At 38.6% G+C, this 15694-nt stretch overlaps 1 protein-coding gene and 1 long non-coding RNA gene across 3 annotated transcripts; one reads left to right on the top strand and one right to left on the bottom strand.

The window, feature by feature from the left end:
* Positions 1-157: 157 nt before the first annotated feature.
* On the top strand, positions 158-1476 carry LOC148729686 (uncharacterized). The gene is made up of 2 exons (XR_015988555.1): positions 158-293; positions 766-1476. It is a non-coding gene; the product is annotated as an uncharacterized LOC148729686 (long non-coding RNA).
* LOC111331874 (golgin subfamily A member 5) lies at positions 1475-13867 on the bottom strand. Of its 2 annotated transcripts, none has more exons than XM_088724637.1 (17): positions 13643-13867; positions 12875-13117; positions 11954-12211; positions 11067-11306; positions 10029-10248; positions 8863-8986; positions 8438-8534; positions 7914-8020; positions 7634-7798; positions 6926-7054; positions 5874-5936; positions 5750-5785; positions 5355-5504; positions 4748-4841; positions 4000-4093; positions 3028-3091; positions 1475-2003 (listed from the first exon to the last, which is right to left on the bottom strand). In XM_088724637.1, the coding sequence occupies exons 2-17, from the start codon at positions 13110-13112 to the stop codon at positions 1902-1904; spliced, it is 2181 nt and encodes a 726-aa protein (XP_088580763.1). In that variant the 5' UTR covers positions 13113-13117; positions 13643-13867; the 3' UTR covers positions 1475-1901. The 2 variants fall into 2 exon arrangements, with proteins under 2 accessions (XP_088580763.1, XP_088580764.1); XM_088724638.1 differs by having other exon boundaries at positions 12875-13113.
* Between the last annotated feature and the right edge of the window lie 1827 nt (positions 13868-15694).

Genomic DNA, 15694 nt, shown 5'->3' with positions numbered 1-15694 from the left:
GACATATGCTACTAATAACTATTGCACAAACGTATTCGTATCATTTTTACAATCACCTGCATGTGTGTTATTGAAAAGAATTACAAAATAAGAGTGTAAAGCCCTGGAGTAAAGTAACATCATATTGTATGAGCTTATTTCTTCCATTTTTGATGGAATAGGGTGTGACAGATGTTAACACACCTTACCTAGCTGCCATGGCCGCTTATCACAATACTGTGTTAACAGCAGAGATGTATTGAAAGCGAATCGGAACCCGCTAATTGCCGCACAAAATGGATAACTTGAATCAGGTATTTGAATAGATCTCTAATCTGTTCTTCCTTTGTTACAAAAATGTATCAGTCAGGGCATTCTACAAACTCTCACTCCACTATTTTATGTCACACAATGTCTTTGGAACGAACATGGGAAACTTGCTCGGGGTGTGACAAACAAACTTGTGTATTTTCAATGATAGAGTTAACGTACGGGTACCAAACACTTTTTTCAGTCTTATCGTTTACGAGACGTTTTACTCTAATCAAAGCCTCGGTGGACCACAAAAATAACAAATTTCACTGTCATCAATTTAAGTAGTGCTTATCGAACACCATGGTGTCGCGGATGTTGGAGACTGTGATAATTGAAAGGTTTCACTCCTGCTGCTTTTAGCTCAACAAAGTAGTTTTGAGTTCAGGAACTAATTAAGCTGTATCTGTGTATCAAATTTATTGATGGATATCAAGTATTTTCATCGTGCCTTCTTTTTACATACGTTTATAGTACCCACCTTGTTGCAGTTCAAAACAGAACTCGTGGGAGCAAGCTTTCCCGAGAGGAAACACACGTCGAAAGGAATATAAGAGGAGTCATCCAGTCGTGACATATTACCGCCGGCAAGGAAATACAACTCTCATTGAGATAATAAATGACGCAAAACTGCACGAATCGCTCAGATCTGTCTATCAGTTTTACACAACTGAAACACTGCACGAGGGGACGGAAAGATAAAACTTTTAATCAATGTTAGTATCGAGCACTGATGCACTCTCAGGCTTGTATTGCTCTGAAATATCACTAAACTTGAAAACAGGGTTTGTATTTATTCGAAGGCAATGCTTGGTCAACAGGGGCACAAATTAATACACTATCCAAGCCACTAAGGCTGGGGTCAAACAGCTCACGACATGGAACTCGCGTAATCTTTATTCCTTCTCCATGGGAGCGTTCTATCTCCCGTCAGCCCCTTATTTCGTGGTTAAATTCTCGAGCGAGTTCAAATGAAAGAAAGCTTGAATCCTGCTGTGAAGCCACAGTTCGAAGCATTAACCAGTTATTTGGACAAACAGATATTTTAAGTGCACTTTAAGCCCGTTAAGTTTCAGCTGACCCGTTAGGTATTACTTTTTGACAAGATTTTTATTATGTTTATGTTAAAAGAATCCTTATCAGATCGGTATGTGTGTGTAGAACTTATTACATGTAAACTGTCTACGTGTCGGCGCAATTTTATTTCAATAGAAATTCACGCTCGTGATCTTCAACTGGCAGCTGCGAAATTTTAATCACAGCCAACCCTGCACTGAAGTTTCTTGAACGTTTCTTACTTGAATACAAGTCATACAACACTATCTCTTCACCGTACACTAATCTAAGAGAAAGGCAGAATTTATTCCAAGTTTGACTGACTGCCTGAGTAAGCATTAGGTCTTTAAACATCTGTATTCTGTGCTGAATCAACAGTTCTGTTTCTTTCTATCTCTTATTGTTGCGCTCATAACTGTTGTTTGCTCAGAAAGTTTTTCCACCTTTGGTCTTTGGTTTCCTTCCGTTACAAGCCCGTAACCGGATTATTCCCTGCTAGTTCAGGATTCTTATTTGAAATGAATAATTTCCGTTACTTGTGTGACGCCCAAGAACTAGCCGCCACCAGGAGGTTGAGGCAGATAAGCTGAACCAGGTGTGTGAACCTCGGGTTGGTAGGTGATGAGAACAACCAGGACCCATAAATGAAGCAACACCTTTACAACAGTAAATGGGAACAGAAATATTCCTCAGTTAATAACGCGTCAGGATATAGGATTTCAAAATTAGTAACCACAGAAAATAATACAATTATGTATTACAAAGCCCCGTACATGGAAACAGAAATAGAATTGTAGTTCGGTCTCACCCGGTAGAATCGACATGAAGATAAATCAAGAGAAAAGAAACCAAAAAAAAGAGAGTAATTTGAACAGTTTGGTGGCGAACAAGTCGTATACATCTAACCACATACACCTGCTGTTTTGACGATTCCGTGACTCAGCCTCCTCAAGTACGTCAAAGAGTGGGAATATTAATTTTTGTAAGTCCATTTGCGATAGGAATACGTAAATGGAAATAGGCCAATTTTTGGAAAAGGTGTCCTGAGTAAAATTGAGAACGTCAAATTTACTCTCAGAACTATCCAACAAGTTGTGTAAGGTTTGTTAGTGGATTTTAGGGACCTAAATTTCGCGAAATTTCCCCATCCAGTTCCTCTTCTCAGCAAATGGGCAAAATTGTTTCACTGAAAGCAAGTTCAGCGCGAAACTTGAGCGTTTTCCATGCAAAAATATGCAAATTGTCCCACTTACATTTTCTTTTGAAAACAAAGGTAAATACTAGTTGCCTTTTTTCCCCGGAAAATAAAAGAAATGGAAGGAATAAATGACCACACTCCGAATCACATTTGAAAATGAATTATTTAGTATAAATAAAGTTCGCAAAGAAAGCTTTTCGATCGGTGTGACCATATACTAAAGGTTATTTTACCATGACCACAACAACTTCACAAGAGTAAACCGAGATATTAACCTGCACTTTTACTCGAGTGTTTAATTCAATACGGATAAACAGCACGAGTGAACACCTATAGACAACACTTGGATTATAAAGATGACGTACAGACAAGACAGCGCCATAAATGACAGAACGTGCATCTAGAGTTACATAAGGAGCAAGATCTAGAGGAGATAGGGCCCAGTGAAACAGATCATGAAACAAAAAACGGGAGTACTTTACCATGTAAATGATGACAAAAAGCCGTGCGATGGGATACCTTCTGAGAAAAAGACCAAGTCTTATACTGAAATAAAGGAAACAAATTATCAGTGTGACAACTTGTCGCTTTATGTCTTGTTTCAGAGGAAAAAGTTTGTTTTCGCTAATCAGTGAGTGGTGCGGTAAAAATGAAATTATGCAGGTGGAAACGAAAAAAAAAAACACGTAAAAACCCTACAAGTTCAGGAAAATAACCAACAAACGAGAAAGAAATAGAGCTTCCGAGAATAAAAAGTTAACGATCCACTGTATTGGCCAAAGTCAGAAGCGAATTGACGTAGAAGGAAATGGATTTCGTACATGTTATCAGCAAACACTACCTTGATGGGTCTTACGTCTCTATTACGTAGTTGACACCGGGTATTTCCAACAAAAAATATTGGCAATCCAGGATTTTGCGGGTCAAGATTATTCGCTCGATAAAGATATAATCACTATTTCAATTAAGCTTTGAAACTATCGACCATTTCAACCCTAATATCTTGCCTAGTACAAATCTAATACATTTTAATAGAAATGATAATACAGTAATTCCATTTCTGATCTGACTATTAATCGACCTTTGATCAAACTTGTAGTCACTACACTTTTAGTTTCATGGCTAGACGCATGCGTAACTTTCATTTCCGTCCAATGCCAATTGATACGTTAAAAATATTTCCAGGTGGTAATAAAAATTGAGTGTTCAATACCTTGGGCATTCGAATATCTTTGAAATTTGGTTCTCGTCATTGTGATAGCTCAAAATTTAGTCCGCCAAACAAATATCAGACAAAGCCGAAGGCCAACACCCACCGACTTTGGCGCTAACTTGTTTCGCGCTCATACTAAGAAAAATTTTAACGCCCGATCACAAGTTACTTAGATATTAACATAATTCACTTGGTATGGGTAGTTTAGATGTGACATCTATTCTCTAAAAGTGGGACTTACCTGAACTTGTCGATTTCATTGACAGCTCGTTTAACTTTTCTGGAGTCGTTAAGTTGCGAGGGCATAATGGAAGATATTGATTTCACACGTGACACTAAAAATAAATGAGAACAGACGATATCAGACAGAGAGCGGTAACTTAGGAAACCGCCTCTCTCTTTCAAGAATGATCCAATTTAATATCGGCAGGCCACGTCGGCTTACAGAAATACATAAAAATTAAAGGAGGCCGTTAGCGTATCACTGGTCTTATAGAGACGCTAGCGGCATAAGCTGTTGATGACCTCCAAGCTCTTGATAAAAATAGATATCATTCAACAGAAATAAAATAAAAACAAAAACAAAACAAAAAAAAACTAATATATACATAACAATCGTAAACAATAAAGTTAAAAACATGTCGCACAATCAAATATCAATAAACAAATAAAGGCTGATAGTTTCGAAAGAAACTGTTTGGGGCTGCGTCGGTGGGAGTAACGAAATAATTTGGATATATCAACAAAGTTGGAATGGTAAATTGGCCACCGTAACGATTACAAAAGCTGACGTTTCGAGCGTTAGCCCTTCGTCGGACGAAGGGCTAACGCTCGAAACGTCAGCTTTTGTAATCGTTACGGTGGCCAATTTACCATTTCAACTTTGTTGATATATCCAAATTATATCAATAAACGAAGACGGGCACATATCTCTTGAAAAACTTAGTCCCCCAGTCGTGTAAGAAAACTGCACATGGCGGGAAACTTACGCGTGTTCTCGTCGTTGTCATCAAAACCGTCATAAGTTGCCGATGAGCCAGCAATCACTTTGGAAGTAGACGCCTGTACATCTCTGTATTGTTTCTGGAGATTATGAGTGACAAGTGAATAAAAAGGAAGCGAGCCACAAGGATATCTACTGTAGTTATTTTATGAGCAATATTATTAAATGACAAGTATACAAAGTACAGTGTCTTTGCATGGTAGAAAAGACCCGAACGATCGGCTGAGCTTCCAAACTGCAGAGAACGTCCTCCCCCTCCCTCACAAAAAATAATGACCAAGGGCGTGTGTTGATTTCCTAAAAAAAGGGGGGGGAGGGGTGACCATGGCTACACTAGGTCATGGCAAATAAATAAAATCATAAAATAATAAAAAGTGTGTTCTTGTCATGTTTGCTGCAGAAGTAGCGTACTTATTCTACTGAAGTTGGGATGGCCAGAAAACAGGAAAAGTAACCATACAGGTTATTATCACTTTTCTAAATGAAGAAACCGGTTTGAGACAACTTGGGGAACTTAAAAAGATATAAACTTTGGGTTCGTTCAAGCCTTTGACTAGCAACAAAGTAATCAGTAGGTTTAATGGTGGTCCTACCTCCAGCCGCTCTAATTGTAGCACCAAAGAATTCTTCTCTGTGCTCAAGGCCTCGATCAGTGTTTGTTTCTGAATGAGGTTTTCCGTCAGCGCTCGGACCCTGTTTCCCAGTTCCTCCTCACTCGTAGACGTAAGCGCCTTAGTTGCAAGCTGTAAAACATCGTAAGCGATGATCGAATTTCAGTTACAAAACGCCACAGAATCTCTATGAAATGGCGATCGTCTCCAGAATCAAGCCTAACCCTGTACTAAATCTCCAACTTGTTTTGAATAAATCAAAGATAAAGAAACATTACACATTTAAAGCTAGACAGCATAGGAAACAACTGAAACTGAAGAAAAACTTTGTCTTGGTCGTGACCAAGAGATTGTCGACACACTGTGATTAAAATTACCTGGTTTCTAAGTTTCTGAATTTCATTCTCCCTCTCCTGCAAGAAAATGGCAAATTAGATCGGACGAAGAGTAAAAAAAATTTGGAAAAGATAAAAAAAAAAAAAATCCATGCTGGAAACTTACCTGTAACTGGCTCATAAAGCTGCTTTTAGTTGCTCGTATTTCATCTTGGGCCTCATGTAGATCCTGAAAGAAAAGAATGAAAATCATTCTAATTTTGAAAATTTTTTTTTATTGAGCGAATGGAGACCAGCTGAAGTACCGAATGGAAAAAAAGTCAAAACTTTTCATTACTCAACGTACGGAGGCCACAATGGAATAAAACAAAGGAGGATTTGCTGTGGGCAGCTCACGTTTCAACCTTTTCAAGTGGCATTCTTCACAAAGCGTGCTGCATTATCCATCGGAAAGAGATTTATTCTGTGAATACCGTTATCTTGGAGGCAGTGTGGCCGAGTGGTTAGAGTGTTGGACTCGTAATCCGCCGCTCCCGGGTTCCAGTCCCACCCTGACCACTGGATCTGTTTCACGGTAGCCCCGAGTTCAGATCGTTGACCACGCTTGTAAATAGCCAACTGGTTTGCCTCCGACCGGTTGGGGTTCTTAATGACGTTACGTTCAATTTAGACCATTTTGTTTCATTTGTTTGCAAGGACCACAATGGAAACTACTGGTTCACCAGTAATTGTGTAATCCTATAAAAAGACTTTTTTTTTATCTACTTACGAAGGGCCCCTTTTAATACCAGCTTATGGCCGCTGACGGGACTACCCTCGCCTAAATAAAGATGACTTGACTCGATCCACTCTTCGAACAACCGGGAAAGAGATCGTACAGAAATTAACGGGTAGGTTGATCAAAAAGCTCCATACTATTAGCAAATAGCGTTCCAAGTTGCGACCGTCGTAATTGCCATGGCGAGTGAAAAATATATATGGCGACTAACGTTCCAACAAAAGTCGCCAATTGGCGACCAACAGATTGAAAAAAAAAAAGGATAAGAAAATTTTGTGGGTCCTTGGTTGGATTATCAAACAAACAAACGCAAACAAACCGTTCCGCAACTCCTAAAAATGAGCAGTCAAGTGATCAAGTCGAACTAAGGTCGCCAAAAGGCGACTTTTGGAAATGTTTAAATTTGGAGCTCAAGGAAAGAAAATTTCTCATTCACATACTTGGAGATGCTGTTGAATTTGTTGTTCAGAGGCGTCTTTCTTCCTTTTTTCGTCTTCTAGAGCACTCTCTAATTCTTCTATTTTCTCTCGAGCAAGATCTGCCTCAGACTGTTGCTGCTGTTCCAGGTCCTATGGAGTAATATCAGATATTCAGCGCACAGTCCTATTTAACTTATCAGCTCATTCAAGTACGGTCTATAAACAGACTACACTTTGTCAACAAGTAGCGCTGACTGAGAGAACCAAGCGCAACGCGACTAATACGAGACGCTGTGTGAAGAAGGGGGCGAGAAAATGGCTGACTCCTCTGACTGGCGTGAAGTGCTAGGAACGGTATCGAAAGTCTAACAGGACGGGTGTGACGTCATAAGAGCACACAGGGACACCTGGTTCATCCCTTCTAGGTTCTTCGGGTGTGACGTCCTAAGAGCACACAGGGACACCTGGTTCATCCCTTCTAGGTTCTTCGGGTGTGACGTCCTAAGAGCACACAGGGACACCTGGTTCATCCCTTCTAGGTTCTTTGATGTTTGTCCCACATTCGCGACATCAATTAGCAAAATTCTTTGGTAAAACTGTGCACTACATAAAAACGAAAATTGCAAACACCAAATATTGAGATGTTTCGGGTTCTTTAAGACTAAGGAGGATTCGACCAGCGTAAAGCTACGATTGTGGAAAGCAGATTAAAAAAGGAAACAAATTAACCTGTAAATCAGCCTTCAGTTGCTCCATTTTGTACTTGACTTGGTTGACTTCATCTTTAAACATGTCCCTCTCATGGCAGACCTCATCAAACTCTGAACTAGTAACACCACTTGTGACTTCACCTTTACTTCCATCACGGAGACTTGCTATCACCTTGTCTTTAGCCTGACAGCAGAATGATTTCTCTTACTACCGCTGACCAGGGTTCATTACCCACAATTTGTTTTATTGCCACATGAATTTAGAGATGATTGGATAAAAACAAAATTGATTAAGTCACCTGAAGAATTCTGGCTGCTTTATCTTTATAGTCCTTCAGTTCTTGTCTCGCAGTTTCTAAGTTTCCTTTTGCTGTTTTCAGTGCTGTAGCATTCTCACTATTCTTATCTATTAAATGGTTAAGGAGAGAAAGCTCCTAAATGTACCCCCATCGCAGCCCGGAAAAAAAGAACTATCAAGAACTATTCAGCGCACAACTAAAAGTCATTGCAATTTCTACGTACTAGTCAGTCAAATGTTCCAAACGCATAGTTTTGGTCGAATCGTCGTTCAAAGTAAAGACGGATACAGAGTCGACTTGAACAAAAGAAATATTGTAAATTCAGGGAAAAGGGAATGTAAAGATTTCTTAAGTATCTTACTTCATACCAGTGTGCGACAAAAAAAAACTTAGTACCCCTGTGAGAACTAAAACCCAAATCAGTTCTGATTTTGTTCATCTTCAGACAAACAGTTGATAAACCAGGCCATGTACTTGGTTCAGTTTTGTTTTAAATTAATAAATCAAATGGAATGGATGGATACTCTTCTCTTCATTGACTCTCTTTTGCAACGTTTTGAGTGACTCAGCCATGGCGGCTTGTTCCCCTTCTAGCTTCGTTTGCCTTTCCATGGACTCTTGCTGATAAAAACATAAAAATAGACGGAACCTAAGGTTATAAGTCTGTAAAGTTTTTATTAGGTTTCCATGCCATTTATCTTTTACTTGATTAATTACTGTCACTTATTCTCTTCAGATAATAACACAGTAAATTAAGTGATGTAAAAATAAATTAAAAAAGGAACACGATCACCAACAAATTTAACTGCAGCACAAATATCCTAAGCAAGTTCTTTACTATTTAAGACCGTTTTGACAAAATCCTTTGAAAAACTTTCATATAATACTGGCAAGCCCTTAAAATAAGCTGGGGTGTAGTCCTAATAGAAGCATTTTTCGCCAGATATACCTCAAGTTTCTTTTGAGATTCCTGTTCAGCTTTAAGTTTGCTTTCAGTTTCTTCCAGTTTGGCCTTCAGAGTGTCTAATGCATGACTGTGAACACCAGTTGATGCTGAGTGATCCTGAAGTAGCCTGAAGAAAGACAGGAGTTTTATTACATTTCTGAGTGCTATAGCATTCTTATGAGAGTAACCCAACGAAAAAAAAGGAAAATTAAAACTACAATACTAAGAAGAGAACTCCTCTCTGTCTCATGTGAGGTAGTCAGGTACAGACAACTGTGTATCCAGGTGCTGGCACCATGGTTCCACCTTTTCTTGAGAACTCTCAAGACAAGTCCAGGGTTCATAAACTTTTTCAGGCCAAAGATTCAAGGACTTTTCAAGGACTTTCCAGGACCCTACTTAGAAATTTCAAGGACTTTTTGTAATGACAATTTTACCTCAAAACCAAGAAAAATGTTTCTGTAAACATCTATGTTTTGGGTTTACCAATGGTGCAAAACAAAAGCAGATATTTTTCGATGTTGTTCAATAAAAAATCAAGGACTTTCAAGGACCCAAAATGAAATTCAAGTACTTTCAAGGCCTTGAAATCGGCCTCCTGAAATTCAAGGGTTTTCAAGGGTTTTCAAGATGTGTATGAACCCTGCAAGTCTTCAAAATCATCCTGACACTTCATAGGCTAATGTGTTTTACCACAGAAGTTGACAGAGTGAGGTCTTGCTTAACATACCCTAGGTTTGCCAGTTCAGATAGCAATTTTAGACAAGGAATATATCAATGGCTTCAACAAAAACAATGCCCAGAAGCACAAAGTAAAGGAGAACCCCTAAGAATGAAATTTTGACTGAAATTCAAGCTGTGAATTGCACAAATATCAACACTCAACAATTAAATCAGTATTACTGGGTTAAGTTCATCTGCAGTTGGAACTATGATTAACACATAAAATTAAACCAAATTAAACTTAGTTTAACTTGCTAAGTTGATATGTACATGACAAAAGTCAACATGAAGGGTTTCCTGTGTAACTTGATTTAACATTGGAGAGATTACACATTTCAACTACTAAGTTTTAATTTCTGATTTAGCTAAGCAAGTAGCAAGTGTCAGTTTTGGCCTGTGATTCATGATAACATTATTATTGTCATGTGTACTGTATACTAACAGACCTCTCCCTCTCTAACTGGTACTGTTCAATTTGCTGCTGTTTGGTCTTCAGCTCCTGGTCTGATTCCTGTATCCTGACCCTAAGCACAGCCAGCTGTGAATCCTTAGCACTAAGTGCCTCTGTATAATCATCCTCCTTTCCTCTCAGTTGTCTGGAAACTTCCTCAGAAGCTGCCAACTGTTGCTGACTTCTTTGAAGCTGTTTCTCTGTTTCTTTTACTCCTGTGATAAAGTTATTGAGAAACCTTCCAGGTTAGAACAATTTAGAATGCCAAATTATAAGTTAGCTTTTCCATTTCCAATTTAAGTGTGAAATACAGACTTCCTTATGCTGTAAAGTTTCCCAGTCAGACTTCTTTGTAGAGTACTTTAGCAATAAGACAACGAGGAAAAATGAGGATGCACAGGCAAAATTCAACGATTCAGTGACAACAAACAAATCACAGCAACTGTATGTAATTTCAATTGAAGAATAAAAAAAGCGAGGAAAAATTCACACTTCAAGGAGGTTCAAACCAATGACTCTCAATATGATTTGAGCACCACTCACAACAGATCACCACCAATAACACAACTATGACACCACAGGTGAGGAACCAGGAAAATTTAGTTAACTTAGTTTACTGGGTATCATTTGAAAATGTTTTCTCATAGAGTCAACCACCTCCCGGTTAGCTCAATGGATAGAGCGCTGGATTGTAGTGCGGGAGGTAGAGGGTTCGAGCCCCGGCCGGACCAACACTCAAGGTCTTAAAATAATTGAGAAGAATTTGCTACCTTTCTATAACATCAAGAAATGGTTAGATATTCTAGTCTTCTCGGATAGGGACGAATAAATGGAGGTCCCGTCTCCTGCAGAGTTGGGGCAGGAGACGTTAATTTCCCACACACGAGATAACTGTGTGATGGATGTCCTCCCCTGGGGTGGGATGGGTGGGTTAGGACAGCAGGTCCACATCCGCTATTACAGCTGCCAATTAATCAACCTGCTTAATTTAAACAAATAAATGAACTTCAAATGAACTTCAACTTTAACTTACTCCTTTCAGCTTCCTTGGCCCTTTGCACCACAGAAACCATTTCTTCATTCAGAGAGGATACTTCCTTCCTCAGAAGTGTGTTTTCAAATTCAAGGTTGGACACGCGATCATCTGCAGGAGGTTGTCTGTGGAGATCAGTTTCATGCTGAGGCATGTCTTGTGCCTGAGGTTCTGTTAAGCTGGGTCCATCAGAGATGTTTGTGTCTTTTTCTCCTTCATTTGAATTCTTTGCAACAGTAGCTAGTTACAAAAAAAAAAAAAAAAGTGTGTTAGTCAAACATAACACAGAGACTGGCTGCCATACAGATAACAAACATACAGATAACAAACATACAGATAACAAACATACAGATAACAAACATACAGATAACAAACATACAGATAACAAACATACAGATAACAAACATACAGATAACAAGCAAACTGCAGCACAAGACATATCACTGTCAAATGCAACACATTGTTGCAGGTACAAATTGAGTGTAATAACGATAAAAAATTTAACTACAAACAAAGGTTTTCCTCTGTACAAAGGAGGTAACATATGTTTAGGTCCTGAAAATAATGTTGTCATGGGTAAACCAAACACAATATTGATTTCTAGCATAACTAAAACTCTTAATTGTACTTTCTTTTACTGAACTTTATTGTATCCTTGAGAACCAGTACTAAAGGTAACATAAAGAAAAGAAGCATATTTCACAACGAATGATCTAAATTAGTGCTTCAACTGAGACAACAAGAAAGAGATTGTTTGAAAGGTGAATTATGCTGTCCACTCGATCACGTGTTCTGTTTTGTTGACACTGGTCAAGTGGACTGGAATTTATACTGAGAATAGAGTTTTTTAGGGCAGCAAATACTGTTAAATTTGATCACATGCTCACCATCATTAATTCTTCCATCTGCAGCATCTTGTTGAAGCAGCAGTGAAGTATCATTATCTTTAACAACTGCATCAGATGATGTTTCTGTAACTGTCATTACTTTTGGTTTTATAGGTTTCCTTTCCTTAGAGGTGGGAATATTACTATTGAGGAACTCAAATAATTTCTCATCACTTTTGTTTTCTGTTCTTGTTACCCTTGGGGGTGTCTTAGAACCAGAAGAAGGTAGCCGAGCCTTGATAGGGATTGTAGGTCCACCTATCAAACAAAGCAAAGCCTTCAATATATCAGTTCCGGTGAAATTATTCTTGGCAAGATTGAAGAAATGGCAGAAAGGACATTGTGGCTTGTGGCTTATATATATCTTATTAACCAAGCACGAGGGCCGTACTGGGAGAATATCGGTCTGAGGTCTTGACACTACAGACCGAGTGCAACGAGGTCCATACAAAAAAGACCGAGGGCCAATATTCTTCCAGTACGGTCCCAAGCAAGCTTGGTTAATAAGAGATTTATTATACGACTGAAGTTCAAAGGGACACAAGTGCGGTACCATTCAGGACCATTCGGGACAGTGCCCGGTCCAATACTTAGAGAATATTGGACCGGCAATAGAGCATTTTGATTGGTTTTTTTTTTAGTTATTGGCCCTCTGACTGCCCGAGTCGTGTAATAATATGTGGTTATAAAAAGCCAGTAGACACTTTTCCACATGTTTTCTACTACAATTTGCAGAATAAGTTGTTTGAAGAAGCCATCTATTAGTTTGTGAAATGACATGCAATGCTTAACAGCAGGCTACCCTACTGTCTTTAAATGTATACAACCAAAAGAGACTGTAAAGTTAGATGAAGTTAAGTTTATTACAGATTATGAAATTTCCAAAGAGGATGTAGATGAAAGCACCTTATCACTGCTCACCTAATACACTGCTCTCACTGGCTTTCTTTGGAAAATCAACTCCTTGGTTGACAACTGGCGCCGGAGTTGGTCGCTGTGTTGAAACAGAGCTTCCTATGGGTTCAGTTGGAATAACATTTTTACTGAATCCACCAGCTTCTTGGTTAATCTGGTCCTTTGTAAGTGCGGAAGCTGCAGCAGTATCAACCTTTTCCAACAGGAACTCTGCCTTGCCAGCAAGGTCAGTAAACCATGACATACTGACTTATGTCCAACAATGTGTTAAATTTTCAGAGAAAAAAGACAATAAGCCAGGTATTGGGTGGTATCACCCTACTAAATTAAGTTGTACAATACAAACCTATCTGTACTCTAAAAATCAGTATATTAGCAAAAACATTCATTTCAGCTTGGACCATTCCATGAAAGCTTGGAAGGCATTTCAACAATATAAAACTGTCAACATCGATAAAGTATCCACTATTTCTAATGAAAATTGTGATGCTGTCTATCTTTATCACTGATGTTAAAAACTCGTAAATTTAATCGTATTATAGGGTTAAAGAAAGTAAACCAAGCTGGCAATTCTTCAATCCGCTTCAAATTACAGTTATAACTTTTCAATACCGAAAGCATCAAAGCAATATAGGTACGAGAAACTCAGAGGGAAACTCTCCTGATTAGTTTAGGATTCCTAGAAAATGACTAAAATTACAAAAAGCCACGACTTAGTATTGATAACTGCAAAATGTAAATTACTCTGCTGGCCTAGGTTTACTCAATACGTACTTCACTTTGAGGAGTAAGTACAAAATTTGTCTTCCTTCTGCGTAATTAGAGCATCAGCATCTCTTATGCTTCCCCAATTTAATCGCAAAAACCGTAACACTTCGTGGTAAGATATCGAGTACACCAATCGGTTTCAGTTGCAAAATGCGGGGAAGTGAAATTGAATTTTAATATAGCTGGGCCGCCATGTTTACATCCTCGTACGTGTCACAATAGCGAAGCGCATTCTCTTGCGACACAGCCGCTGACCAAAGGAGCTTCGAGTGCGCCATAGAGAGATTGCGTGACGCTGTTGTCAAACTTGTTACATTTTAGTCGTCAAAGGAGAAGAGGATAGCGACTTGTATGGCGAATAACTTAAGGAATTTACGAAAAAAATCCGATGGAACAGCGAGGAAGGTGTAAGTCCGTATACAAGGGGAACTAGGGTTGAAATGTGATTCGATGGCATATTAATTATGGGAAAATCATGCAGTGTACATTGAAGCTCAAAGCAATTCCAATTATAAGACAAATTACTTTTTCCTCCTTAGTTCTCCTTTCTTTTATCCATTTTCAATTATAATGAAATAAAAATGATTTTTGATTTTTACCTTCACTGTATTTGTGAAGGTGTAGTCTGATCATCCGGGTAAGTGTAGTCCTGGGAAGGACGTTTGTCGGTGGTAGTGACTGACGTTTCAACAACCTGTGCGGAAGTTATCATCAGATTCAAGTGAATGATTGTTGTCAGTAGAATGCTTTGCCATTCTCCCATTTCCCATTCTCCCTTTCTGTTCAACAGCACTCTTATCAGACCATGTCATGTGTTATGGAGATGACTGAGGAGCACTCAGATGTATCATGTTGTCTTGAAAAAATTATGTTCACCCCAACATTTGCCAAAAAATAAACTACGCATTCACTGTATTTACTGTAACCTTTTTACTAACGTGTGATCCAGTTACGAAAAAAAAATCATTTTTGTGCATATTTTTTGCAAGGTGAGTAAAGTTGACTTAAATCAACTAAACTCGATCTCGATAAATGCTTGCTGCCCATCACTCCTTATACATAAGAGGTTGACCGGTTCCCAATCATTTTCTGAGCTTGGGCAGCTCTGGAGCACAAAGTGTGATGGGTACAGAGAAAGTAGCTGAGAGGGCAAAGCTTTGCCATTCTCCCTTTCTGTTCAACAGCACCCTTATTAGACCATGTCACGTGTTATGGAGATGACTGAGGAGCACTCAGATGTATCATGTTGTCTTGAAAAAATTATGTTCACCCCAAAACAAAAGAATCAGGTTTCTATTTCACACTTAACATAGTCAGACCCAGTAAAACTTCCAATTCCTGTGAGTTGCTTGTAAGGTTGTGCAAGTGCCAGAATTTTTTTGAAAGCAACATACATTGAAAAAATATCTGTGTTTACAAGTTGGTATGAGAAACAAAGTCATCTCCACTAAAAAGTGGAATTCTTGAAATTTTATAGAATCAGTTTTGTTTGTTTCTGTGAATAACAAACAGCATTATTTACTTTAAGTTTGTTTGTTCTTCAAGAAACTTTTGTGAGACACAAGGGGGTAGGTAAAACAGCCATGCTTTAGTCCAAGTGAAGTTAGGAAGGGTAGATTATCCAACAAGGGTTCAAGCTTTAAACATCAGCTTTGCAAATTTAAGAAGTCACCCCAGTTTGATTATCCACATCAACTTCATACTGAAAAGAACTCATGAGGCTCACAGAGTTCTTTAATTTTAAGTGACCATAGTTCCCAAACTCTTTAAAAACCTCAATTGCACATTTCTTTGGGTATGGTAAACAAAAGCAGTTTTACTCTCTTGAGTGAAAACAATCTTTCCACAATTTGAAAGCATCCAAGATGTAAAACAATTTATCCAGCAGTTTATCACAGTCTCTATAATAAGCCACCACCCATATGCCTTCCTTCTTCGAAAAGTAACGCCCATGATCTGCCTTTGATCAGCATTTCCAACGGACTTCCCTCTTTGTATGTAATAAACAGATTGTCATTGCCTCAAAAGTACTTCAATCACGGAATAAAAATGATGCTT

This window comes from Stylophora pistillata, chromosome 6 (assembly GCF_964205215.1).
Source record: "Stylophora pistillata chromosome 6, jaStyPist1.2, whole genome shotgun sequence".
NCBI classification, from domain to species: Eukaryota; Metazoa; Cnidaria; class Anthozoa; order Scleractinia; family Pocilloporidae; genus Stylophora; species Stylophora pistillata.
This window is presented reverse-complemented; position numbering and strand designations above follow the sequence as displayed.